Below are 27,506 nucleotides of genomic sequence, written 5' to 3'. Positions count from 1 at the left end.
ATTGGTAACCGGGCACGGGTAACGAAACCGCGAGCGGTTATTTGAATCGATCATCCGTACACGTAGTAATTGCATGAAGACGTCAATTCGCTTCGATATCGATAAGCGTTGGTAAGCTCGCTCGAGAGCACGATCGACGAGGACGATCGAGCGGAAGGAAAAGAGAACGAGGGAAGAACGATGATAGCGGGGCCTTTGAGATTTAAAGTCGATCGCGGATAGATCTCGTAACCGCCTCGCGTTTTTCGTCCCCCCTCCCTCCTCGTTTTTCTCGTCGCTTTTCATTTCTATCCGCGGCTGGATAAGCGGACTCGCCTCGGTTATTAAGACGTTCGAACTGAAATATGGCGTCCGAGGGAAATAATTGCTCCACGCTCTCTTACTCGCGGCCAGGGATAGCCAGCCGCTAATTTATCGCCTGGCCATTTCGAATCGCGGGTAGTACGTGTACTACGTGCTCTAACCCCGTCGTAATCGAGCCCCCTGCTGCGGTAGCCCTCGCGCGGACTGTCTTAACGGCCTCTCCTTACCGATTTTCGACGCTCGCCACTGCTTTCCGCTGCTCGATCCAGTCGAAAATCGTAGATCGATACCAGGAAACGATCGATGCGTCCTGAGACTCTGAGAGGTTGCGTGTTTATTGCTGATCTAGTGGCGCGCTCTGCGATTAAACGCTGGGATTTTGGGCTCGACTGTGGTCGACAGGTTTCTATAGAGCCTCAAGTGTTCTTCGTGCACATTTTTGCTTGTCATGTATCTCAGTTCTCCGCAATATCATTGGATAAAATGGATTCTATTGGGCAAGAGTTGAAGGATTTGTTTGAAAAATAATTCGACAGCCATTAAACTCTCCGCACGCCAGTTTAAAGTGCGGCAGGAATCCACAAGAATCCCGCTGAAGCAAGAAACGCAGCCTGGCGCACTTCATCTCTTTTAGACGGCAATGAATCTCGCCTCAGCACGGAAAGAGTAAAAGAATCATCCCCGGCTAGTACGAGCCGCTATCTTCCCTCTGAATCGGCAGATAAATACCAAAGACGCCGTTCAGGTACCGTTTAAACGACCCAGCCCCAGCGTTCCAGGTTTGTTACATTTTATCTACAAAGTTCGGGGCGACGCGAGCAAGACGGATCGCCCCTCAAGCGGGAAGATTATTAAGCGACGTCGCTCGCGCGCCGCGCGTTCGTTTTGCCCGCGATAAAACATCCCCGCGCGAAACGACCGCGCGATGGGGTAAAAGGAACCGGCTTTCCCGCGGGGATTCGTCCTCTTCACTTGTTTTTTTCCCCCTCCAAGTTTCCCTTAATGTTCGCTCGTCTCATTAATGCCGCGCTGACCGAACGACTGGTGTAACTGTCCGCATGATGAATGGACGCAGATAGCACACCAGTGGCTACCGTGGCCGCCATGCGTCTTATTTCTGTCGAAAGACCGAGCCGCGAAACACGGGATTCCGTTCGTACGCATCTGGATCGACGATGGCGGACCGTAGCCTTGACATTGCTTTGGAATTCCGTTCGATGGATCAGTCGCCTTCGGTTCCATCGCTCTGCTAGCGATCTGCGTGGATTCGAACGAGGATATCGCGGCGTACGTTCGACTTCCGTAGTCGCTTGTCAATTCTAAAGTCTCTCAGGTAGTTTCATTCTAGAGCAAAGGGTTACAAACGCGTGCAGTAGTAAAACTCGCAAGCTTTTCATTGCTTGTTAGCATGATCTATGCGAGTTTTTCGATAATCGATGACAATTATCGTTGGTACCGTTTTTTAATTCTGAGTGGAGGACGAGAAGAGTGGCGGAAGACGTTACGGCGGAGAGGCGGTAATAAATTTCGTTCGAGAGGGTTGGTATCGCTGGATCTAACCGTGATCGTATCTAATAATAATGAGCAACCGTTTTATGACGACTCCCGTGCCATAAACACTGGATACAGCCGGCCAATTAACGGTCCGTGGCTAAGGAACGACTTGCGTGACGCGTTCCCTTCAGGGGAGGGATGGAACAGTGGGAAATCGAACTTTCGTCGTTTCTGTTGGCGATCGTATATAACTAAACAAGCTCATTCGAAGAAGACGAAGAAATTTTCGTACTCCACTGTAATTTTCAATTTCCTCGTCGAGTAATCATCCCTCGGGCGTTATCCAACCAATCCTAAGAGAGAATCCTGCTCGCTATAAATCCTCGACTCGCAGAAACGGTAGATATAAAAATTTCAACGCGCGTACTCGCATAAAACTGACGATATCCACGCGTGCAAAAAAAGCAAGAAACCGGAGAAGCGCTGCGAACAGTCGCACGGTCATTAAAAGCAATTATAATAATTGCACCGCAATCGCTGGCAGCGCGAGCCAACGCAAGAGCAAACAGACCGATTCCGGAGCCTAACCCCTTCTGAAACCCGGCGTAGCCTCCGTCCTTATCGTAAATCCAGGCGTCGATCGGGCTCCGCGGCGGCGCTCTCGCTCTTAGATCACGTCGTTCATCCCCATAAGTTTGATCTATCGTTGAATCGCAGATACGGTGATTGCGAACCGGCCGGGGAGGGGCCAAATTACAAAGGCGATAACTCAAACGGTTCGCCTTCTGATTTCCGTCATCGATTAACTTATCGTCCGATTGGACAGGATCGGGCACGGCTCGAGCGGAACGCTCTCGAGGGCTACCCCGTTCACCGCGAGGCTAACTGGCTCCGCAGCCGCCGCGGTTTTTCTTCAGGCCCGGTCGCTTGTTATTAGCGGGCAGCGTGGCATTAGCGCGAGCCAACCGACGCGCCGCGACTGTTCTAGTTATTTTATGTCTCGCAGCGGGGGGATGCTGGCGAGGACGGTAATTTGTGGCCATTAACCGCGTCCTTGCCGGGCCGTTTAATCCGAAACGTAGCCCCCGATTTCCATAAGTGGAGACGAGGCGACCGAATGAAAAACTCCGACATGCGAACGCAGAAAATCGAGAAGCTACGCGTGGAACTACTGACGCTGCGAACTTCGTTCAGACGCATCTCAACGTCTAGTTAGATTCGAATTTAAATTCGAGTAGAGATCGCATGCGTGCATGGCTCGTTTAATCTGTCTCGAGCGTGTGAATTTTCCTCTGCAAGTCGATTAGCGTTATCGTGTACTGTAACTTCATCGAAGTGACGATTTTTGTAGAAGAATCTTGGTAATATTGATTAGAGTCGCACGCGAATTTACGCGAACGCTCGTGGCAGACGAGCGGAGACGGCGACGGAAAAGAGCGATCCTTTAAATAAACTTCGTGCCTCGCTTAACGCCCACGTTATCGATTTACGTCCCCGTAAAAAGTGCCATTGGAGGCTCCGTAATTCTTCGACGATGGGGATCGACCTTACAGATAGTAGATATTCGTTGCAAGAGTCTATATGCATATCGAACGACAACGGAACGATAATTGCCCCTCATTGCCGGGGTGGTTGGACGCGGACGGGCCCAACTACACGTCCCGTTCCCATGTGTAATTAGCAGCCGTAGGATAATTACGTAACTCAGCCGGTGATAACCGAAGGTGGCGAAACGTGGAAATCTATTTGACGATAGCCGAGACGGTCGTTAACAGTTTCTTGTACGAGGCTCCGCCTGGGCTTATCTGCCTCGACGATCGATAAACCTGCTGCGAAATGGACCCAAGAAAATTTCAACTGCGCCCGATTAGACTACGATCGTGCTTAATCGCCGCCAGCCTGTAATCGTTCCTCTCGAAACGGCTCGAGAGGAGGCGATTTTTACGCGCCCCCTCGCTCGCGTCGCGCGGCGATAAAAACGATTCCGCGTTGCGGTAAACACGATTGGGGATCGAGGCGAGGCAAAAAGAGGCGACGCACCCGCGGCTTCCGTTGAGAACAATGGAGGAGAGGGCAGGATGAATCGTTTGGGGTATTCGAAAAATCTGGCTCGATGCACAGGAGATTACAGGTTTCTTTCTCAAGCGAGATGACATCCTGGTTATATACGAGCAGATGTGTCGATATCTTATTAACGGAAGAGCGGTTGCAACCGTGGAAATTGCTTTGCTACCTTCTCAAGCTTAATTGGTGGAACTAATTTAATCATTACTCGGTAGGATGCGTTTTGTATCGGTTATGCGGTTTCAATTGTCGCGTGGAATTATCTTAGCGTGAAAAATACGATCGAATAGACTCGTTGCGAGTTTAAAGCGAAGGGAGATGTATATCGAACAGGTTCAAAGAGTTTAATGGAAGCACGATTTAATAAATAGACCATCGATCGATATAAAATTTGTATACTCGTATCTTCGCGTAAAAAGATTAAAATATAAAATACTTAATACTTAATAATACTTAATAATAAATGTAGGAAATGTTTGATAAATAAAAGACGATTAAATGAAATAGAAGAATAAATTAAGTATCGCATTCTCCAATATCTTTTACCGTATGTTGAAGTGTCTGAATTGAGTATTAAAACTTGTCGCTCCCGTGCTATGCATTTTGCGCGTTTTACGCTGTTTCTTTTCTTTTTGGTATTGGTACTCGTTGCCGAAGAAATTCCATATCGACAAACACTCGTCGTGTTGAACAGCTGAGGAGAATATATTTTACTGTGTGAATTTCTTGGACCATTGGAATAAAACGAACGTACACGACGAGTTTATAGACGTACAATTAAACCACCATACAACATAGAAATCGATCGATGGTACACGTTGGAAGACAAATATGGAAGACATATCTCTCTGCTTCTAGCAATCACAGAGAAGGTTCCACAGAACAAAGTTAAACACTGAGCAACCAACCTAATTCACACCTGCACATCTGATTATGGAAATGGTCTTCACGTAGATTCACGCATCACGAACCCTTCCTCAAACTCTTTGCTACCAAGAAGAGTTTCTCAATTAGAACTTAACACATCTTGTCTACTCCTTGACAAAAGGATACCACGATGCAACAAAGATTCTCAGCCATTTTCGATACAAAATTACGAATGAAACACGTACGAAGGAAATGGAAGAGAAGGGAAGGGAAGTACAGTCGCTCACCTAGCTGCGTGTGATCAGGGTTCCATATGACAGCGTTGACTTGCAACTCCTTCTCCACCGGTATCGCGTCGACGATGTGATCGAGGCTCGTGAAAACTGGTATCACGTTGTACCGTTTATGACCCTCCCAGTACGACCAGTGAACAATAAGCTCACCGCTGTGCTTGTTCCAGGCCAAGTTCTCCACGGCACCGTGGAAATTGACGTGACGATAATTGGCTGGGTTCAACTTGTTCACGTTCCACAGCGACAGCGAGGCGTCGCCCACACCACCGCCGATGCACAGGTAGCCATTTTGGTACGGGTGCCAGGCCAACGCCTGCAGCGTTGAAAAAAAATAGAGAAGACTCTCAGATGTGACTTTCACAGAAACATTAATTTCAAATCGTTCTAATAATTACGAATAATTGATTCTATATTGCAGAAGAAGATGAGGACATACGCAGACAGGCTCGTAGTAAGTGATATCCAGATAAGCGGATAAACTTGGCCACTGGAAGATTCGAACCTCCATGTCCGTCGCAGAGGACACCAGAAAAAGATAATTCGACGAGAATGCGAGCGCCAAGATTTTTGTAGCGTGCGCGTGAATCGATCTGACAACGGTGCCATCGTTTACTGAGTAGACAGTGATGAACCCCTTGCAACCCCTGCAGAACATAAGAGAGTCGTTTAAAGCGCGTTCAAAAATATATATAGAAGAAGATTTGAATGATATATTGCTAAATAGATAGACAGTGCTCACGTGACGATGTTCTGATCGTCTTGGGACCAGCAGATGCAGGACACGCAACAGAGGACATTGTAGTTGGCCACGCATTTGCACGTCACCGTCCAAGCTACCTTCTGCGTCTCCAGGCAGTACAGCTTTATCTCGGACGACAGTGTGCACACGATCGTTTTGGTACCTGTCGAGAATGCGCACGATTTCGTTTGCAAAGTCGTCGTCGAGAGAGTTGAAATCGGGATCGAAATTGCACGTCTGCGAGAGCCACCGTGGCAACTATCGCCAGACATACAAACAGCGTTGTTCAGCGGGAATTTAAGGAATCAGGAATTCACGGTAGGAATTCAAGAAGCCATAATTACTATTGACTCTAAAGATATTCCGGTATAAACGGACCAGCGTGATTCCATTTCAGTGCGCAGGCATCAGCGATTTCCACGTTCTCCAGGATCTCCATTATGTCAGACGTACGTGCATCGTAAAATGTTATTATACTCCGAATTACTGCCGCGATGATGTTACTCGAACCCCAGTCGACCAGTTGCCTGCAGTATCCTTCGAAAACCAGAGCGAGTGTAATTATTTTCGTGATTCTATCGTACAGTGTGCGTCGACTTTAAAAAGATCAATTCCCCTCTATTACCCACAACATTATCGAAATAAAAAGATAGAAAAATTATTCAATGAAAGCTACCAGAAATTCTGTGAAAATATATTACACAGTACCCAACAAAAAAAAAAAAAAAAAAGAAAAATCCTTGGCAAAATGCTTGTTCCAATAGAAATCAAAACACGCGATAATCTCAACGCGAACATCGCGGAAGAAAACGCAACTCCTTCGACGGTGAAAAACGAAGATTGAAACGGATCGACGCGAACGAGCTGGCGAGCTCGCGATGAAAGTTCGCCAGAGCGAAGTATCCCGTTGTAGATTGTAAAATTCTTACGCGGCAACGTGCGGAATCCAGGCATATCTAGCATGGAGTCCATAACGCCTATTAAAGGCCTGTTCCGTGGCTTCGATCTCCATATTCCGTCTTCGAGGTGCCCCTCGTCCCAAAGCACTTTAGGTCGTCCCGCCAGGCTTCCAGGCAACTTGTTCTCCGCGGTTAAGTGCCCGCCGCGCAGCACTTCTTTCTGCCCCAGCCCTGGTATCATGTTCTCCTTCGCCATTAATTGGTGCATCAATTGCTTGCGCCATTTAACCGGCAACGACTCCACCTGCGCCGTTTGTCACCGTTTCAGCGAGTTTCCAGGGACAATTGACGAGGGAGATCGACGCGTTCGCGTTGTCTTCCGGTGGAAACGAGAATTCCAGCGGGACGTTCGTGGACTTTTTGCCAATCCTCGCGACCATTCGACAGCCACGTGTAAAATTGCAAGAAAATTCGTGGACGATCGAGAATTGAAAATAAATTTCCATTTACATACGAGATCGCACGGAGGATTTTTCATTGAAAAAGTTAATGAAATAAGAAAGAATTGATGGAGACTTGGGCAGAAGAAGCGAACTAGTCTGAGAGAGCACGATAGAGAAAAGAGCGAGAAGAAGATGGCACAAGAAATGGCACCAACTCGCACTGCTGGTTTATTATTAGTATAATATGGTCTGGTAATTCGTTAGCTGTAGGAAATTACGATTATGGCCAAGAGAATGTTTAAGCTGAGATTCTTTTGCATTCCACCTTCTGTTGTTGCCTTCCGTCGTGTTTCCTCGGGAATAATTAAACAGCTACATGTACCACGTATCTGCATAACACCATAAACGAGATTCGCGTGGAGATTATCAATGTTATATCAAGTCTAGCTCTATCGTAATCCATCGGAGAGTAAACAAGTTACAATCACCATAAAAAAGAAACGCGATACTTTTCGCAACGCCTAATTAGGGATTCTTGGAGGCAGCTGAGCAGAAAACTACAACGCTGTAAGGACAGCTCGCGGTGTTATTTAACTTTTCCAGCGATTTTGCGTGACCAATGAACGTTAATCGGATGAAATCCCGTCGCAGCGCTAAGTGGTTCTATCTAGTATATATTATCTGTACACATCAAGAAGCGGCGTTCGGTAGTATTGCGATAGCGACGAGAGAAATAGAGGAAATCTCGTCCCTTCTAGTTTTTTACTTTCTACACAGCTGCTATTTTTCTTTTCTTCCCTTTTCTCTTCTTCGATTCCCGCGAAACGGCCATTCTTTCCCCGTCATCCAAGAATAATAATTTCCGCTCAATAAACCACATCCCTGTAGCGCTCGCGATCTTATCTCTATCGATTATCGAAGATTACACATCAGCATCGATAAACACGAACGAGATACCTCGCGCCCACATCCGGACGGCCTTTATGCTAATTCGAGGCTTCAAGCCGCAACAGCATCGCTTCAACTACCGTTCCAGAAATTCTAAACGCCTCTGAGTACGAACAGAGTCCAACGGCCGTGAACAGACGATTTTCCAGCGGCTCTTCAGAATGACAAACGCACGATCTGGATTCCAATCGATTTCTTACCTGCTTGAACACGTCCACCTCGTTCTCGTTCGAAACGTTCTCCGTCTTCTTCGTCAGAAGATAGTGCGCCGCTTCCTTGTCGAATTTGTTGCGGATGAACCTGTCTTGGAAGCAGGGTCGATGAGGAACCTTCATCGAGTAGGTTTTAGCCACTTGCGGGGCGTGCTTCACGAGGGTCGACGGGTAACTCGAGGCCACTGACGAGAACACATCATCCTGAATCAAAGGAGAATTCGAAAGCGTTAGTCGAAGTGCAACGAATCACAGAATTTGTAAACGAATATTCCAAACAATAAACGCGTCTTACTCTTCACCTTCTGTTTTTTTCTTTTCACCCCTTAGAAAAGTTCTTCGAAAGAAAATATCAGGTTGGATGTAAAATCCAGACTTTCATCTGTCATCGAAGGGTAAGACGATTCGCGTTGCTGGCATTATGCAGGTCTACTGGAGCCAACTACGAGGGGGTAATATTTTCGTCGACCAACCCTCTACCCCCAGCGAACATCCGGTTCCGCAAGAATGACAGAACAGGGTCTCGAACTTGATTTAATCCGCTGGAACGTCCACGTTAAAAGTTCCAACTTATTATTTTAAACGATCTATCACCGCTCGCGGGACTGCACGCGCCACTTTGCTCTTCGATTAATCGTGTCAGGTTAAAATCGATTAAAAATGTATATACAAAACGAAGAATTCTAGTCGAACTTGCAAGAATGTCAGAACCGGGTCTCGAACTCGATTTAATCCGCTGGAACGTCCACCTTAATAGTTCCAACTTTTTATTATTTTAAACAGTCAATTACCACTTGCGGGACTGCACACGCCACTTTGCTCATCGATTAATCGTGTCAGGTTAAAATCATTTAAAAATATATATACAAAACGAAGAATTCTAGTCGAACTTGCAAGAATGTCAGAACCGAGTCTCGAACTCGATTTAATCAGCTGGAACGTCCACGTTAAAGGAAGTTCCAACTTCTTATTACTTTAAACGATCTATCATCGCTCGCGAGGCTGCACTCTCCACTTTGCTCATCGATCAATGGCGTCAGATTAAAATTAACTAAAAATATGTATACATAAAGCGAAGAATTCCAGCGAAGCTTGGCCATATTAATTACACGTGAATCGTAATCGTCGAAGGGACCAAAGGAAAGGAAGTGAGAGTCCAATTGCAGGGACGCGATCGAAAGAACTGCGCGACGTATGTAGAACCGGAAGCGGTGGGCGATGAATCACGGTGGAGACGATTTAAATGGACGATCGTTCACCGTTACGAGAGGGGGAGCCGCTTCGAAAAAACCTCCACTTTCCCGTGTTAAAATATCGTCCCGGAAATCCACGTAGAAACGCGTCGCTCGTGGCCGTGCGCGGCCTGTGGAAGAAGAGCCGGTGTATTTATTGGAATTTCTCGCGATAAGTCCCGAGCATCATGCCCGGGGACTAATAAATACAGCCTCGCTGCTTTGAAAGTATAACTCTGGTTAAGTTACGGTCCCTATATTTCATTAACATTCGCCGCGAGTTTCACTTGAACGTTGACATTCGCTGCCTCGCGACTTTTCGACCAAATATATTTGTTGACCGCATAAATTTCCAAATTATCCCTGAGAGGGTGGACGTGTAATCGCGCATGGGTCGCGTTTAACATCTTGGACATTGGCTATGGTTCGCAACTTTCAAATTGCGAGCCTCGAAGAACGAGAAAGATATGTGAATTCATTTTTTCTTGCGCTCTCACGCGGATTTTGGCAGCAGCGATCGCGTATACGAAGTCTCGTCTGGTTTAAATGGACGAAGCTCGAGGATTTTCCGCGCGAGCAACGCGCAGGAGCCACAGTCGACGAAATCTCGAGCGTTGAATCTCGCGAGCGGCGCTTCGTGGTTCCAGCGTCCAGCTTTATGCAAATGCGAGGTCCGCGGGCCACGAAGACGCCTGTTATGGCGTCGAGAGCGCCGCGTCGCATTGTGCGCGCCGTCCATCTGGACGGGAGATGTGCCTGGCTACGTTTCTTCTCTCGCACCCCATAAATTACCGGGCGTACAACGTTTAATGGGCCGGGGGGCCCCGGCTCCCTTCGCTACCTTAACGCCATATCGCGTGTTTAGCGCCGCGGGACGCTCACGAGCGGAAAATACGCCTGGCGACGACTGCGACGGCTTTATTTTATTCAGCCTCGCCGTGCACCGCCTCGATAACGACGGATGCACGTACTGGCATATACCGCGAGATGATTCCGCCTGGAGAAACAAGTTCGAAACGAGGAATAACTCCTCGAAATTTAAAGCTCTTTAACCCTTTCATTTTACCCTCTTTTGATTTTGTTCAAGAAGGAAATTGAATTTGGAAATCTGTCAGAGTTATTCTATGTTACGACGTGGAAATTTGGGTTTTAATGTACGCAGAATTCTCACGAGCAAGATTAAAAAGTGAAACTGGAAGCTTTTAGTAGAGGTGATCGAGGAACCAAAGTCCCACGGTCGAGCAGAGCAGCACCGCGATTTCTTCACGTGACATTCGAAGCCAATAAATCGAGCGGTCTAGCTGAGCGATTTGCATGAAGCTAAACCTTGAAAGCTACGAACCCAGCTGCCTTGGGACGCAGAAAAGTCTCGAGGAGTTTCCCATAGGAAACTACGAAAACACGGAGGACCCCCAGCGAAGAGCAGCTAGCGTCGTCCAGCTGGTGGTGGCTGAACCTGTCTGACTGATATTCCCCAGTCGAGTCTCTCGTTGCAAGGTGCTGAAGGGGTTGCTTCAGGTTTCGCAGAGGACACGCAAATGTCCACGTTCACCTCGAGTCTTACCACGTTTCATAAAAAATATCGTACGCGTAATAAAAGGGGAATTGGATCGATCTTGATAATTGCAAGATCGCGCGAAAAATTTATTTCACGTTCCTTAGATGCGTTTTATTAGAGATCGCGTGAAATGTAACTGCAACTTCGACTCGCTCGGATCGAGTAATTTAACAGCCAGAGATTAGAGTTTAATTACGCGATCGTAAAGACACGAGTGAATGGGACATTTATGGACTGGCGAATGATATATCGGCATTTCTGCGCCATTATAATTGTACGCCATTCGATATTGATATTATATTTCAATTGAGGAAACGAACAATTTCGAAAGGAATGCAAATTCATCGTACATAATGTCCACACTTTTCTATTATCATTTTATTGCGACGTGTAAATAAAAGAGAGAGAGAAGTAATAAGCACATTTCACAAATAATCTATATCACTACACTAAGATACAACTCATCCAGTTCTAATTTAAAACGCTAACTCAAAAACCACCCCTTCGAACGAGCCAAAGTCCTCTCGAAAATCCATTGTTTTCTGCAAACGCGATCTGCGCCACGAAAAACTACTGTCCATCGTTTCTTCAGGTTCTTTTACATCATTTTAGGACAAAACTTCTCCCCTTTAAGGGCCGTTTCTTCCCACGGTGGCGCGTTTTGTGTCAACCGGTCAACAGACGAGATTCGTGCACGCACACTGCGTCGCGACGCTTCCAGGCGCCCCTACGTCCGCCTCGTAGCTGCGCGCCACCACCTGCAGCTTGGTAGGTCAACCACGCAGGGGGTCCTCCTCGAGAAGAAGGGGTTGCAGCAGCCGCGAGGAACAATGCAGGGACAAGGAATTAAGGGACAGGACGAGCGACTTTTACAGGAGTTCGTGTCCTTCGTGGTGAACCAAATGGCCATCAGCGTGAAGATCTTCCGTCCCTTTGTGCTTGGAAGGCTTCTTGTTTCCCTCTACTTCGCGCGAGCCTTTTTATGGTGGACACCGTTCTAACGCAGCTTGAGAGATCTCTTTTGTATTCCCTTAGTTTCTTTCATGGATTGCTGATCCATTTTGTCACAGTGTGATTCTTTATAATACAGAATGATAAAGTCGCTAAAGAACTGTGCACGATTAATAAATTCTATTTAAATGAGAAATGGATTTATTAATAAAATTGTAAGAGAATCGTTGATACTTCAGTGGCAATCGAATCAGAATAAATCATAAGCGAGCCACTCTATTTATGCAGCGAACACCCAGCACGATAATCTTCGTCTCTGAGAGGGAACGAAACAGAGAGAACGAGAGAATATCGCGGATAATTCTCGGAAAATCCCTTAACACGGTTCCTCGAAATGACTGTGGTACGCGGATCGTTTTAATGCCAGCTTTGATCTGGTTGCCCGAAAGTGGCTGTTGCATATTTATGAATAATCCCGCCTCTCGCGCGCAGCATCAACGGTACGCAACGGGCAACAAATTAATGGCATGAGCGTACAGCATCGCGCGCGCTGTACTCTCCGCGACGTCAAACCCTCGCTGCATATGCATCGATGTTTGCGATACGCAGGTGCAATTGCACACGCGAGGCAGAAATCGCTGGATCTGAATATCAAAGACGCCGACGCGCGCCGATGCGGCTGCCGACGCGGAAACATTTTTACCCGCGCGGGGTTGTCGAGCGAGGCGAGAAGAAGAAGAAAAAAAAAGGGTTCGAACCTGAGGCGATGTGCACGCGTTCTGCGCTGTCAACGCGTGCGTTTACGGTTTTTCAATTCTTTACCAGTGCGCCTCGATGGCAATTAGTCGACGGAAAAATAAGAAATATCATTAGCTATTACATTCTCCCCCTTTTGGTTTTTGTTTGAAGAGGTTGGACGAGGTTTGTAATCATTTAACGATGAGTTCACACTTTTCGGATGCGTCTGACGACTGCTCTTGCGTATCCCGAGTCTACGAGACGAGTAATAATCAATTTAAACTGAAATTTCTCTCGTAGCTTTTCCATAACGCTGGATAATCCGCTCGACTTTGATCGAACAGTCTCTGGAGCGAGATGCGCTGAAAAACAGGGAGTGGAATAACCCAGCCACGGAAAGCAACGTGGAACATGATAAACTGCTTCGTAACTTCGCGTTGCAACAATCTTGTGAAAGCTTTACGAGTCTCTACAAACTTTTCCAGCGATCGTAGGAGAGGAAAAAAGAGAGAAAGAGGGAGGAGAAAAAATTATTAATATCTGCGCAACGTCGAACTGTCGAAGTGGAGACAAGTAGATGTTGCAGAGGCGCAATTAATCGCGGTACACGTGGAATCGAGAAGAAAGAGAGATAAAGAGAGAGTGAGAGAGAGAGAGAGAGAGAGAGAGAGAGAGAGAGAGAGAAAAAGGTCGCACGTATACAGAGCCGTGCGCATTAGCAACGTGTCCGTAGGAACAGGTTGTTCCGCTCGCGATTCAGAATCTCGCGGCGTAATACAGATATTGAGTTCACGCGTAGCGGGTGCGGATGAAAAAAATGGTGGTGGAAAGAAACGTACGGCTAATGAATTAACGCTGTCGGTATCGCAACGGTCGTGCCTACGTGCGACAAATTATGCTGATCGTATCGTAAAATTCTATGGAAACGGCTAAATGCTTATTAGAGCCCAGATACGCGGGCGTAGGTGCAATATATCACCAAGTGAACCGTGACGACATTTATGTTTTCATACTTCGAACGATCAAAGTCATCATTTTTACGGTTTTACGGTGGCATTCTTGCGGCAACTGGGTCAACGGGCAGTAAAACAAAGTGTCGCCTGCTTTGTGCTCGGCTCATTGTCGAACCCCGTGGATCAATTAGCGTTTACCGCTAATTACACGCTAGACGATCTCGACGGGACCCCAGCCTCGTTCAATTGCTGATCGCAGATAACGAAACGGCCTGCGAAACGTTGCTGGAGAATGAAAATTCGGGGTGCGCACCCCAAGCTGGTCGTTGCGTTCTGTGAAAACGATTCAAATTCTCTGGTCGATGATGACTGAGTTACAACATTGAAACAATACGACAGTGATGTTACATTTTGTATTGAAAATGGTTCAATTCTACAATATATCGTCCAACTCTGACTCTGGACGCTTGAATCAAGCGTAGAAAAATCGTCTGCAACGCAGAACAAGTATCAAGTCCTCCAGTTCTGAGTCTGACCTGTATCCTCCAAATCTAATTAACTCACCACTCGTTTCGCTCACTCTACATCCAACAGAAACCCCAAAAACCGTTCAACTCGAGTCTACATGAAACAATTCCACCCTTGCACCCTAGTCAACTCTCCGCTCTGACCCAGGCTGACCAGAACGGTCTGAATCTGCTTAAAACCGTCTCACCTTGGATCTGACTCGCAGCTCGCACTCGATCCCATCGCTGGCATCTCGATAAGAGGGCCCACGCTAGGCAACCCCATAGCTGCCACACCAGTAGAGCACTTGGATGTCATCGATGTCCGCGTCGAGGCGGACCCGTCGAGCGATCTGGTCGATCGAACGCGGGCACGCAGGTACGCGCGACACGATGCAAGAAACACAGCCGTCGATCCCTCCCTCCACTTTCGACACCCGTTACAACCGAGACGTTAGATCGTACGTTAGACACGGCGATTGGCTCCCGTCGGACGCGAAGAGGTTGGGCCCAGGTGGGCCATCAGGTCCGCAGGGGGGATCCAGGATGCGATTGGCAGCAGAGAAAGCAACGGAAGAAGGGGGCACGCTTGCTTGGCAGCCGTGGCACGAACCTCGTATTGCATCGAGCCGGTGCAACGAAAGAGGAGGATTGCTACCGCTGTTGCTGTGCAACATGTTCGAACAGAAAGGTGGGGAGACGGGAGATCTCGCGAGCAGATACGCGGGACGATATTCGAACGCGAGAAGTCTCGCTGTGCCTCGAGCCTGTGGACAGAGAGGGAGGTTTGTCAAACTCGAATCGATTCGTGGCGAGATCCCACCCTTGCGATCGAGGACGACGATTCTACTGAGGGGGCTGGTGACGAGGACGACGGGTGCCTCGCGAGTGTCGCGCGCCGTTTGATCGATGAAATAATTCGAGGTATCTCGCCTGGCGTCCGGGAAGTCTGCGAGTTTCTGTTCTCTTTTCGTTTTTTTTTTCGTCGCGCGAAATACAGGATGATAATTGCAGATAGGAAATTGCGTGTCTCGTCTATCGCCGCAACAAAGTAAGAAAGCGTGGTGTAATGGCTGCTGGCTGCGTAGCGAAGGGTACGGCATATATTAATATCTTATAATGATATGCTTTTCGATCAGGTTCTGTATTTCATTTTCAGAGCAGTCGCATTCTTCGAGTCACGCGAAACCACTATTAAACGATCAAAAATGCGTCGCTCGCGGGTCTGCGCGCACGCGAAACTGAGGAGAATTCGCGCGGTCGTTGAAGAATAAACGTCTCGTTTCCCCCAGTAAGGGTGAAACGAAGCTTGAATACTGGAAAAAAGACGAGAGGATCAGTGGGTTAGCAGGGCTGAGGATCGTCGCTGATTCGATCGCTTCGATCGGCTTCGCAGACGGCAACGATAACGCAAAAGCGGCGGCGAGAGGGAACGATGCATTCCAACGAAATCTCTGCCGAAGAATTTCCATCGCTACCGAAGTTAATGAACCAGAACTGCAGTGAATGAAACTCACGAGAAATGCAAATGATCGTATCCACAGTGGAATGATAAAATTATTCGAAATCGAACGTAATCGGCTCTAAAAACTCGTCCATAGCGTAGAAACGTCGTCACGTCTCATTAGACTATACAGCCCGCTGGTAATTCCATTCTCTTAGCCCAATTTACACCGATCGTCTCGCGTCGACTCGTTTCCAGGATACCTAGTTGGACGTCAAATCTCTACGATCTAAGCTCGTCAAACAATTACGATCTGACATCTTTCTCTTCGTACCTTCAAGCTTCACATCTCACCAAAAAGCTAAACCTACTCTCCAACTAGAATCTAATCCAAAACCCTCTCGTTTCCAGGATGTCTAGTTGGACGTCAAATCTCAACGATCAAACCTCGCCGAACAATAACAATCTGACATCTTTCTCTTCGTACCTTCAAGCTTAACATCTCACCAAAAAGCCAAACCTACTCTCCAACTAGAATCTAATCCAAAAACCTCTCGTTTCCAGGATTTCTACTTGGACGTCAAATCTCAACGATCAAATCTCGCCAAACAATTACAATCTGACATCTGTCTCTTCGTACCTTCAAGCTTAACATCTCACCAAAAAGCCAAACCTACTCTCCAACTAGAATCGAACCCAAAACCCTCTCATCTCCAACACGACGCGAAAGCCTCGACGCAAGAAGAATCGTCGAAACCGATCCGCGCGCGGGTCCAAGTGCGAGTGTCCGCGGGGACCGATTTCGTCCTGCGTGCAACCCGTATCAGAGATCCTGGTCGCGATTCTCCGTCCAGTTGGGTCTCCTGACCACAGCCAACTCGTCGCGAGAGAAGAGATTCGCTGAGTAGCGCGCGCGCGCGGCACAAGGGGGCCCAAATGCGCTCGAAAAGGGGGGCGATCTCCACGGCGTGGGGAAGGGGTTGCGAGAGTAGCCGCGGCTGGCCTAGCAAGGAGGCTGTGGAAGCCAGAGGAGGGAGCAGGATGAGGAGGAGAGGTAGGAGGATGGGGAGAGGAGGAGGGTAGAGGGGGGTTGATGGGGGGGTAGAGCCGAGGGGCGACGGCGAGGAGCGAGCAACCACGCACGGCATCCTTCCTTCGGAGCCAAGTGAAGCGGCCGAACTGGTCCTGAAACACGGTGCAGTGCTCGAGCGGATCGTGGCGTGTCGGGTCCCCGGTTCCGGGGCCCAGGCGTCCGCAGCCCTCAGTCGTTCGCCGATGCCCCGACGAGGAGGAGCGCCGAGTTGTCCTAGGGCAAGGTCATCCCTCGGACGAGGCCACCCTGGCTCGCGCGACCGTTTCACCGTCCTCTCTGTCGCGCGCGTGTTCAGCCAGTCGTCGGGTGTTCGCGACGCGCGCGTCTCAGGTCTCGAGCGTCGAGCGTGTTCTCGAGAAGTTGGACGGACGCATCTCGCGATAATTGCGCGGCGAGTGATTCTGAAGGATCGTCTGCTGGGTCCAGGCGATCGAAGGCGGATCGATGATGGGGGAATACTGCGAGGAGAAGACGGGATAGCATCGCGGGACGGGCTCGAGACGCCTCGCGAGGGATACAGCGGGCGTAGCCGAGCGTTTCGAAGCCGCGAGACTGGTTTCTGCTCGTTCACCCGCGGAGCTGACCGGCGATCGGTCTATTTTCGGTGGAGCGTCAGTCGATGACACTGAAGGAACGTTCGTGGACCGTCAGGAATCCTCGACAGGTGTTTGAAATTAAACTTGAGGAGTCGTGGAGATCGAGGGATCGATGGACGAGTTCGTTTTGGAGCAGACGTGTCCTGTGACGGAGGATAAAACCGCGGTATTCGTCGTATCGAAGTGGACGATCGTAGCGCGCGCGTATCGAGGGAGACGGTGCATTCTGGGCCCAGCCAGGCGTGGGCCAGGAGAGGAGAGAAGAAACTGCACGCGGACACGGCGGGAAAGAGCGAAGGGAAGAAAGAGCCGGCGAAAAAACCGCGAACGATGGAGGAGCTGAGGGACGAGGCAGAGGGAGCGGGGTGGGACGCAGTCGGGACGAAAAAAGGAGGATTTGCCAACTTCCTGCGAGCCCAGAACGTGAGAGAAAGGCCGCCACGGAGCGTGTATACCTCGATCGATAAACAAACCTTCGTCGAAGCGTAATATCGAGGCGCGCATTCTCTTGTACGCTGTACAAACGGAATTTCGACTCTCTGAAAGACATCGTATCGATGAATCCTCCTCTCCATCGCTCGAATCGTTCAATAAACTCCTCTCAGATGACTGTTCGACACGTACTTCGACGAGATTCCGTGTTTCTGTGCAGCCTACGATCAGCCAGAAGTAGACAGCGCGGCAAGAGAGGCCCACGCGCGGCGGACTGACAGGTGCTGGGCTTCCGGTTCCAGGTCGGAGTCCATCTGAGCAGGCCCCGCTACTCGAGGAGCGTGTAATGCGGTTTTAATGCCAAAGGTGTCCGGTTTCATAAGCGAGCCGGTACGTGCACGGCCGCGTGAGTTTGTCACGGGTCATTCGCGTCGCGGGTTACGAAAAACGAGGCGGCTGGAACGAGCGCGAGGCACGTGGGCGAGCGACGGAGTGCCGTTTCGTTCGCGCGCGGAAACTGCGCCGCGAGGATCCCGCGGCTGGGCCAGCAGGTGTGTTTTACGAGCAACTGTGTTCGCGTCCCTCTGATTAATCTCGAAATCGCAGGGAATACGAGACGAACTGGTAATTCTCGTGTAACCGTTGTGACTCGTCAGGGTGGATTTCGTTGTTGTTCGACGTTCAGTCGAACAGCTGTCGAACGGATTAATCTGCGAGGAAGACGATCGTTGAGAACGAAGACGAGTGCGTTTGATGAACGATGAACTCGGAGAAACGGGACGGAATTACGGAAAGGAAATTTTTCTGTGCGCATGTATCCTCGTCGAGCAGTGTTGACTCTGCGTGCTCGAGGCTCTGGAGACTTCAACGCGCGCACAGACGACGGATTTCCGGCGCCATTGGTAAGTCTCGCGCGAGATCGTTACTTTAAGTGGAATCAGATACAAGTGGTCTGAGAAAAATCGCGTCCCCGCGTCGCGAATCCTCGAGAATCGTTCGAAACGATGAGAAATAGGGGCATTAAGGGATTCCTTATCCGTCGATCTTCGCTTTAATTCCAACGGTGGAACGCTTAGCGGACGATTTAAAAAGTAGACTTTTGCGCAGCCACGGATGATCGATAAGGGTGTTCGCGGGCGATTACAATGATGTACGACGGTCGCGAGAGACAGGCACGTAAGTGAGTTCTTGAAACCTAATAACGCGCGATAGCCCATCGAAATCCGCGCGCTTCGCTCGTTCCCGGGTGCGTGCGCTCTTCCTGCTCGATAAATATGCGGCTGATAAGATCTCAATAAAAATGCCATCCCGTGCTCCGCCAAGATACCGCTGTCGACGGTAGTAACAAGTCATCTTTGTTGATCAATCGGTAACCGGTATGATACAGCATTCCGCGCGTCCTTACCAGGGCTATTTTCGATACGGATTCACGCTCAGGTTCAGGAACAAACCGTGCGATCGATGAGAAAAACTTTAACAGACAACCACCCTCGACCTTGCCATCGTCGTCTTCTGCGCGGCGTCCACGATCGATCGAGTCTGGCGCGCACGAACCTCTTAACATTCTGATACTTCGAGTCGAACAGGAAATCGAAGTTTATCGCTGGCGTTCTTTGCACAGTCTGTTGAGCATTTTTCTCCTTTTTCCATCGACGATCGTGAATAGTTTTATCGCAGCCACGAGTTCGATTCGAGCAAGGTCGTTCGTACCTTGGCCTAACTAACTTCTGAACTGTGACTGCGTTCTCGTTGATTTTTTGCCTCGATTTATATTCTAATCGCCGCGTTTTTACCACCGCCTGAGCGGTGCACCTGCGTCCGTGGTCATCGAAGAAGTTAATGAATCGATCGTGATGAAACGATCGGGGAATATGTTGCTCTAGCAAGAAATTTTAGGGGAGTAGAGGATTCTTGATAAGCGTGTGGGTGTAACGTTGAACGTGGAAGTTCGAAAGATGCGACGAACTCTCGTTGCAGAGTTTTTAGTTCAAAATTCTGTTACGCTGTTGTGGATTCCACTTCGAAGAGGGATTTGTGTTAAGAATGAAACCAGAAACAATCATCTCGCATTTTAACAGAGAGAGAGAAAGAGAGAATCATTTTTCATAAGCGATAAATCCACAACAGATGCCTCTCTCACGTTAAATTACGTTTAAACAGATAATTGCACGTCCCGTGTAACAAGTCAGAAAAAAAGATAGTATTTAAAGTTATATAAAAACTGGCTAATCATACTCATTTAAAATCCGTGCTTATTCATTCGCCAGATATCTTATTGAATCGATACATATGCATGAGCATGTTACGTGTACTTAAAAATGGCAAAAGCAGATAACATTTACGCGTGACGTTAGATTCACGTGTGATTCGGTACAATCATTAGTTACAAATATTAATCTGCTATAAAATATCGAGAAACATATAAAATACTATGCGTTAACATTCAACGAACATCGAAACTGCCTCCAACAGCCAAACCACGAAACTAAACCTTTACTCTCTCATTTTCATAAAAGAAAAGGCACGAAGCTTTCACAAAAAATTCTCTAAAACGATGCGACTTCGAAACGCATCCGCGAGGAGCCTCAGCAACGTCTGGCAGGCTCTAAAAATTCCGCGTGGCGTTTGCACGCGCGCCTACGTACGTGGATCAATGAGAAACGAGCGTGGCGGCCAACTGGTCTCGCGTAGATATCATAATAATACAGTGTGATGATGATCGGCTCGCTCGAGAGGCCTAGAGCAATGGTAACTATCAATTCCAATCAGCGGCGATCACAGTTGCTCGCCAGCGCTAATAAATTCCGCTCGTTCGACGAATGGTACCGCTGCGTCTGCTCCAGCTGGTACCGGATGTCCTCTGCATCCATCGCGAGGGTGGACGGAAGCCAAAACTCGAGCAAGACAGTGGCTCCATGGAATTTGAAGTCAGACAACCTATTTTGTATTTTTCTTTTTTTTTTTGGAAGGTTAATCTGTTTACAGTTAAATTTGTTATACACGCACAGGGGAGAGTATAATAAGTTTGATCGTAATTAATTGGTTCGCAACGATACGCGTATTAGATCTTATTTCAGGCTCATGCATAAGGATAAATCGTTGAATTGATTAATTAAACTGTCTAATTGGCACGTTTTGTAACCTAATGCCAGGATAATGCCATTTGTACGTTTGAGAAATTGATGGCCTCCATAGATTGCCACGGTTATGTTAATTCGGCGTATGAAGAAAGAGTAATTACTTATAGGAAGCGGTATAATACCGATCTGATGCGTTCGGGATACCGATGATGAACTTGGCAGATAATTCGTCGTTTCTGTTCGAGACCCTGGCATGCGAACGGTAATTAGAAGTGGCTGGTGTGGTGATGTATCCTTGAATATTTAAATTTGGAAACGATGATGGGATACGATGTAGATAATCTCCGGTTAAAATCATTAACATTAACACGATTTCTGTATCCCACTTCGATCGAGCTGCAGCTGTTCACTCATTCGCTTCAAGTTCGCGAACCAAACCAATACGATTTCCAAGTTCCATCGAGTAACCTTCGCCCAAATTTCGAACCAAAAAATGGTCGATCATCGCGCAACCCTTGCCCCAGCCAAGCAACGCCCTGTCTCGGATTATGAACCCCTATCACCCTCACAAAAGGGCCGCGGTCGAACCCGTGGACGCACACGCGGAGGACTTCGAGCAACGGAACAAAGAACGGAAGGGTGTCGAATAAGCCACGGTCGTAGGAGAGCAAACCACGCGAGAGGTTCACCGCCGCTTGCAAAGGGAACGAGGAACCGTGGAAGGGTGGAGAACGCGCGTTATCAGCGCGGCGCAGACGCCAGAAAATTGCCAGCTGATGGCGAGGGTATCGACGCGATCGACTGGACAAACTGCATTCGAAATCGCATCTAATTGGTAACTGAGTGTGTACTTTAAAGATACATAATTTCAAGTAAAGATCGAAGTCAAACTTCGATTAATTCTTCTCCAAAGCGTAGTCGAACAAGTACGCAGCAGCGCGCGATTTTCGAAGCAGAGCAGCGTGCGTTTTCCTCGCGTCCGGTTGCACGCGTCCCAGAGCCGGGCGAAAAATGCAGAAATGGCATCGTCTGAGCGTAGCTGAACGGATGCTGGCCAGCACCATCGAAACGGGCCCGAGGAGAACGTGTCTAAAGAGAGACGGTGCTCGCGAAGGTGCCGAGGGAGCAAGAAAGGGAGCTAGACTGCTCGCGGAGCAGCTACTCCAATCGAGGAGCAGCTCGCTAGGCGGAGGAGGAGCAGAAGTAGGAGGTGACGCTGCGGAGAAAGAGTTGTGAAACGGGTAAACGCGCCTTGTCTAGCCACGTAGGATGTTGCTGCGGCTCGTTACTCTCGTTAGCCACGAGGAAACTCGATCAGCTCGGCTCGACAGGGTCCGCGATCGAATTATAATTCGAGAAGAACGAAGGTTCGCCAGGTTCGTACGTTGCGCGAGATTCGAGGAAGGTGGAGACGGTGAATACGATTTTCCACGTTCCTTTGCTGGCATCGAGCTGATTCTCGTCGAGCTGGAGCCAGGAGGTGACTCACGTTCCTTTTTACGCGGCTATTGAATAACGACGAAAGGCTGGCGAATCGAAGGAAACCGAGAAAGTCGGTTCCGTGAAAACCTGACTCACGATGTTTCAGGAATGATTGATTCGACGAAGGTCCGATCGAGAACTCGCCCCGTTTTTCATAATCGTGTGGAAACGCGGGCAAAAAAACGCGGCTAATGCATTGATAAGCGCAGTCGCTGAAATTATTCTGTGTCGAAACGCGGAACGTGTTTTTCGCTCCGTGGAATTCCACTTAGAACGGATCGAAACGAGTCTGAGTGGCTGTGAAAATGATTTTTGAGCACCGACTGGTCGCGTAGTGGACGAAGAGGGCTTGCAATTAAGCGCGAGCGCTTGGTCGTAGCAAGAAAAAAAAAAGGAAAAAAAAAGGATAATAAAAATCGCGCGACCGTTATTTCAACAAAAAGTCCGAGAGTCGCGTACGAGGTGCAGGCAGTCCATTATTGACTCGCATAAGTGAAGCCATCTACATTGCGCAATTCCCTGTAGCCGCCATACATAACTGCCAACTAGCAGAAACGAAGAAAAGCCATCTACAAAGATCTCGCGACGCAAATCTGATTAACGTAACCAGGAAAACCTGCTGCGGCTCGGAGCAGCCATAAATAAAGATAATAGACTAATTGAAACTCCGTGAGACGTTGAATCTGCGCGGCGAGACCTCGAGCAAGCGTGTAAAGCCTGGCTCTCGCGTGCAACGTTTAATGCTGATTTAACGCTGCCAATACGAACGGGACCAGTTACGATTTTCATCAGAATCGCCTGGTGCCAGCTTAAATACAATAATATCAGACTGTCACATATACCATAGATCAATTTCAGAAGCTAAAATAACACGAGAATCAATACTGACACAATTATCCTCGAGTACAAAAGCTTTCGTGCGTCTATACACTCTAAAACTGAAAATCCACCACTACAGGATCACAAATATAATATAATTCACACGTCAGCAATTTCGTTACAACCTCTGACACCAACTAATCACATTGACAACTTCGCCAATACCCACAACAACATTTTCAACAACTACTCCTTGCCTTTTCGACGCAACGATTAATCTCGCAAACCGTATTAACATCGACCAAAGCTGTGTATTCCCGTATACGAGCGAAAGAGCGATTGGCAGCGATCCTCGCGAGTGGGAACCAGTCTTAACGCTCGCGCTCGCGAGCCACCGGCGACAGAAACGAAACGAGCGGTCGTCGAGGGACTTATCCGTGGCGCGCAGCCGAAACGTCGATGCGGAGACGCCGATATGAACGCGTCCGGAGATAACGCGGCATCCGGTGGGACGAGTGGAGCCATTTATATTTCCAGGAGGCAACAAGGAGATGGATGACAGTTCGCCAACGACACGGCGGACGGGGATACCGTACGTCGCGGGTCAGAAAACAAGAGAAAAGGGAGCCAGCCGCGACTGTGTCCCTTCTCTGTAACCGTTGCATTCCGTTGGGCGGGACGTCGCGCGGTGGTGATCGATCATCGTGACGTATCGTCGATCACGTGACGAACGATCCACCAGGATTATTCAACCCTGCGCGCGATACGATCCGACTAGATCGGTTTCGTGAACCGTCCGATCCGATCTGAACATTGTTGCGCGCTTCGATCGAGGGAAAAACGAAACTCTGAGAGTTGGTTGACGCTTGATTCGATAGCTATTTGAGAGTTGAACTTGTTTTAAGTTGAGATAAGTTGAGACTGCAATTGAGAAATTGTAATTGGTAATAAAAGTGATAATGATTGATGGATTAGAGTTTATGGGATAAAATTGAAGTTGAAGAAGGAGTAGAGGGTGAAGAAGGATTTCATATCGGAAGATCGATGACCCGTTTTCTATATGAGCGTATGAAAATCGATACGAATCGTCGCCAGGGTCCCGCGTGTTCATAGTTCACCGTGGAACGTGGCTACAATTTGCTTTAAAAGGTTGCGCGTACCTGACAACCGAGAATTACGGTTGGCTACGTGGCTCATTTTAGTGCCTGTGTTTAACCTTATCCGCGGCTTTCAGCAGCGTCACGAACGATTGCGTAGAGACGTTGAATACCAAACCGCCTCCGAGGAAACACGGCGTGCGTATCGAAAAAAATCGAACACACAGAGAGAGAGAGAGAGAGAGAGAGAGAAGATAGAAACGAAGTTCCTTCCCACCCAGCGACCAAAGTAAATAACAGGCATTAGAAGGCATTACGTTAATGGCCGCGTAATTAACGAGCGATTGAAAAATGAACAACACGCAGCGAGAGCTTTAAATACCCGCGATCGCGTTCCTTATCGCGACGAAATACGAACAAGTTAAAAGCTGTAACGCGCGACTTTACTTCACCGCTCTCGAATCCACGATGTGACTTTAATGGGACTGATTTGTCATAATTATTAATTGGTCGATCCCATGACTACCGTCTGGCGATACTATCGCCACGGGATCGCGCTACTCAAAGTTCCATAAATTAGAATACCATTAATGTGGATATACTAATTTAATTACACATTACCCTCGTTCGAGAGATTAATTTACGATTCCTCGATCGCGCAACGATAAACGTTACCAGCGGTACACTTACCAAGCTCGACTCAACATATCTCAGGTGTCTCGTAAAAAATCGACGTCTTCGAATCCTCGAAATTGTCGCGAAAAGTCGCGTAACTGCGACACCATTCTCTCTGCATGCGCCAATCCGGCAAATAGACGAAACAGGGCCCACGAGGAAAAGTATATCGTTTGTTCGCAAATCGTTCCACGAGGCCGCCGCGACTTTAAACAATGATATCAACCGGCAACTGTCGAGCAAACGAAACGGCTCTCTTTTAAACTCGCGTAGACAATACCCTTATTACCAATACCCGTGTCACGCTTTCAACAAAGTCTTCTCCGTGACAAACCGGAAAGGTCCGCGTGCACGCGCGCGCGAGACCCGCGAGGCGTGACGGTCCCGATCGCGACACGAGAGAGGAGTTGGCGCAGGATATAGCGGGTGTGGATGACCGCGCGTGTACCTTGCGTGGAGCGGAATCGAGAGATCCGCGATCGACCGAGCGGCGGATCGTCCGCGAAGGATCGAGTGGAAAGGACAAGGCAAAAAACGATTCTTGGAATGGTGTTGACACCTACATAACATGCTGACACGCAACGATCCGGCGCGTTCCTATTGTGCCTGCTCAGCCCACCGGATCTCTGTCGCGAGCGAAGCTCCCGGATACTGACGTACGACTCCAACGTTTCGAGGTGGATGGCTACGTGCGTGTAGCCGTGCGCGAGTGTTCGCCTCACCCACTCTCTCGTGTCGCGTTCTCGGCTATTACGGATTGGTTTTACTGGTTGCTTTTGTGCCTTCATTGTGTACAGCGCGAGGGATCGTGCGGTTCTGTGGAAACGTTCCTATTGCGGACGATGGCACGTGGAGAAGGTTGCGAAACTGGGTGAGATTTTAGTAGAGACGTTGATATGTAGTGGAAGATTTTTTTTTGTTACGATCGAGGTGCGAAATATTGTTTTGAACGAGACCATGATCGCAGAAGAATCGTGTTTCTGTGGAAAGGTACTTATTGTGAACGATGACGCGTAGAAAAAGTCGCGAAACTGGATGACATTTTAATAGAGACGTTGATATATAGCAGAAGATTTTTTAAAGAATTTTTTTGTTGCCAATGAGGTGCGAAATATTGTTTCGAACGAGACCAAGATCGCAGAAGAATTGTGTTTCTGTGGAAAGGTACTTATTGAAAACGATGGCACGTGGAAAAAATCGCGAAACTGAGTGACATTTTAATAGAGACGTTGATAAATAGTGGAAGATTTTTTCTTTGGTTGCGAATGAGGTGCGAAATATTGTTTCGAACGCGACCAAGATCACGTTGGAGTTCTTATGAATCGAGTCGATCGTTTAAACGAAGAAGAAGTCGAGGAACTCGAAGAAGTTTTCTCACGGCCAGGCGTTTCCCTTGCACGAGCTGATTGATCGGTTAAATATATTTATCTGTCCGGTTCCGTGGCCGAGAATAACACGTGTTATTACATGGAAAGTGGATAATTGATAAGGCGAACGAAACGCGGGGCTAATTAAACGGGACTGCGTGAACCGGGAAGCTGCGAGCGGCCCGCTGGCGTTTTCTTCCTCGAACCGGATAATTAAAACTGCCCGGGCTGTTTTATCGTGCGGGCCATTTTACGCGAGAGGGTCGAGCGATTCTTAAATAATGGTCTCGTTAAGATTGCACGTTCCGAACGGGCGCGTTCGCGTCCGCGAAATTCTCTGCGACGCATTTTTATCAGGGTAATTGCGCATTAACCCTTAATTACGCTCACGTCAAGCCGTGGCGACCCGTCACAATTTCCAGCTTTTTTAAAACGCTGCCTGCCCTAGCTACACGTCCTGCGCGTACTCTGTCGGCGCGAGCTACCAATTTCAATTAATTTTTTCCCTCGTTAAACGTTGCTGTGTACACACTGTACTATCCACGCTCGTTTTCAATTCAAACCAAGTAACGTTAATTAATTATAATTTTCACAGAACGCTAGACTGATCCTCGTGCTTCAACTACTGAGATTTCTTCTAACTAGTATCGATCTGAACGCGAGTACGCTCAGTATCCTTCGATAACTGCGAACGTACACAAGAATTATGATTAAAATCGCTCGATAAATATTGCAAACGATCGCGAATAGGAACTATCGAGTCCTTACGCTGGCCATTTTCATCGCTTAAGTAACAATTCCAAGAAAATTACTTCCATCTACCCAGGAATCATTAATTTCCTTAAAGTCAACACTCTCGCACGGATGACGTTACATAATTCCGAGGGATAATTCCACGGTTCGTTAAAATCGCTCGCAGTCTCGCGCACCTTCTCCTGTCGCGTTGGCTCACTATCAATCGCGACCTATCCGCGGCGATCTTTACAAATCCATTAACACCCCGGGTAGAAGCTGGAAATTGATTTCCCCGGCAACAGCCGAATTCGACATTCCACCGCCGCTGGTTCTCACAGAATAATTGCGGACAACGATCACGTAGCATTTCACCAGATCCACGTCTCGCGTCTAACTCCTTCGCGTCCCGTATATTTTAAACGGACTTTCTACTCCCACGTACCCGCAAGCTTCGTAGATCCTGCTCATCCCATTCGTACGTCACCA

General features: G+C 48.3%; 1 protein-coding gene across 1 annotated transcript; it reads right to left on the bottom strand.

The window, feature by feature from the left end:
- Positions 1-4,403: 4,403 nt before the first annotated feature.
- LOC143431358 (protein cortex) lies at positions 4,404-6,973 on the bottom strand. The gene is made up of 6 exons (XM_076908031.1): positions 6,690-6,973; positions 6,139-6,297; positions 5,761-5,923; positions 5,458-5,665; positions 5,016-5,334; positions 4,404-4,555 (listed from the first exon to the last, which is right to left on the bottom strand). The coding sequence occupies exons 1-6, from the start codon at positions 6,925-6,927 to the stop codon at positions 4,404-4,406; spliced, it is 1,239 nt and encodes a 412-aa protein (XP_076764146.1). The 5' UTR covers positions 6,928-6,973.
- Between the last annotated feature and the right edge of the window lie 20,533 nt (positions 6,974-27,506).

The sequence above is a fragment of the Xylocopa sonorina genome, chromosome 17 (assembly GCF_050948175.1).
Source record: "Xylocopa sonorina isolate GNS202 chromosome 17, iyXylSono1_principal, whole genome shotgun sequence".
Lineage (NCBI taxonomy): Eukaryota > Metazoa > Arthropoda > Insecta > Hymenoptera > Apidae > Xylocopa > Xylocopa sonorina.
Note: the sequence above shows the minus strand (reverse complement) of the source record. Positions and strands in the feature narration are given on the sequence as shown.

Bases quoted from the DNA above. Each gene is read 5' to 3' on its own strand.
- LOC143431358 (XM_076908031.1), bottom strand. From the start codon at position 6,927: ATGCACCAATTAATGGCGAAGGAGAACATGATACCAGGGCTGGGGCAG. The intron at 5,666-5,760 runs GTGAGCACTGTC...TATGTTCTGCAG, and splicing joins GACGATCAGAACATCGTCAC to GGGTTGCAAGGGGTTCATCA. The intron at 4,556-5,015 runs GTGAGCGACTGT...TATTCTCCTCAG, and splicing joins CCCTGATCACACGCAGCTAG to CTGTTCAACACGACGAGTGT.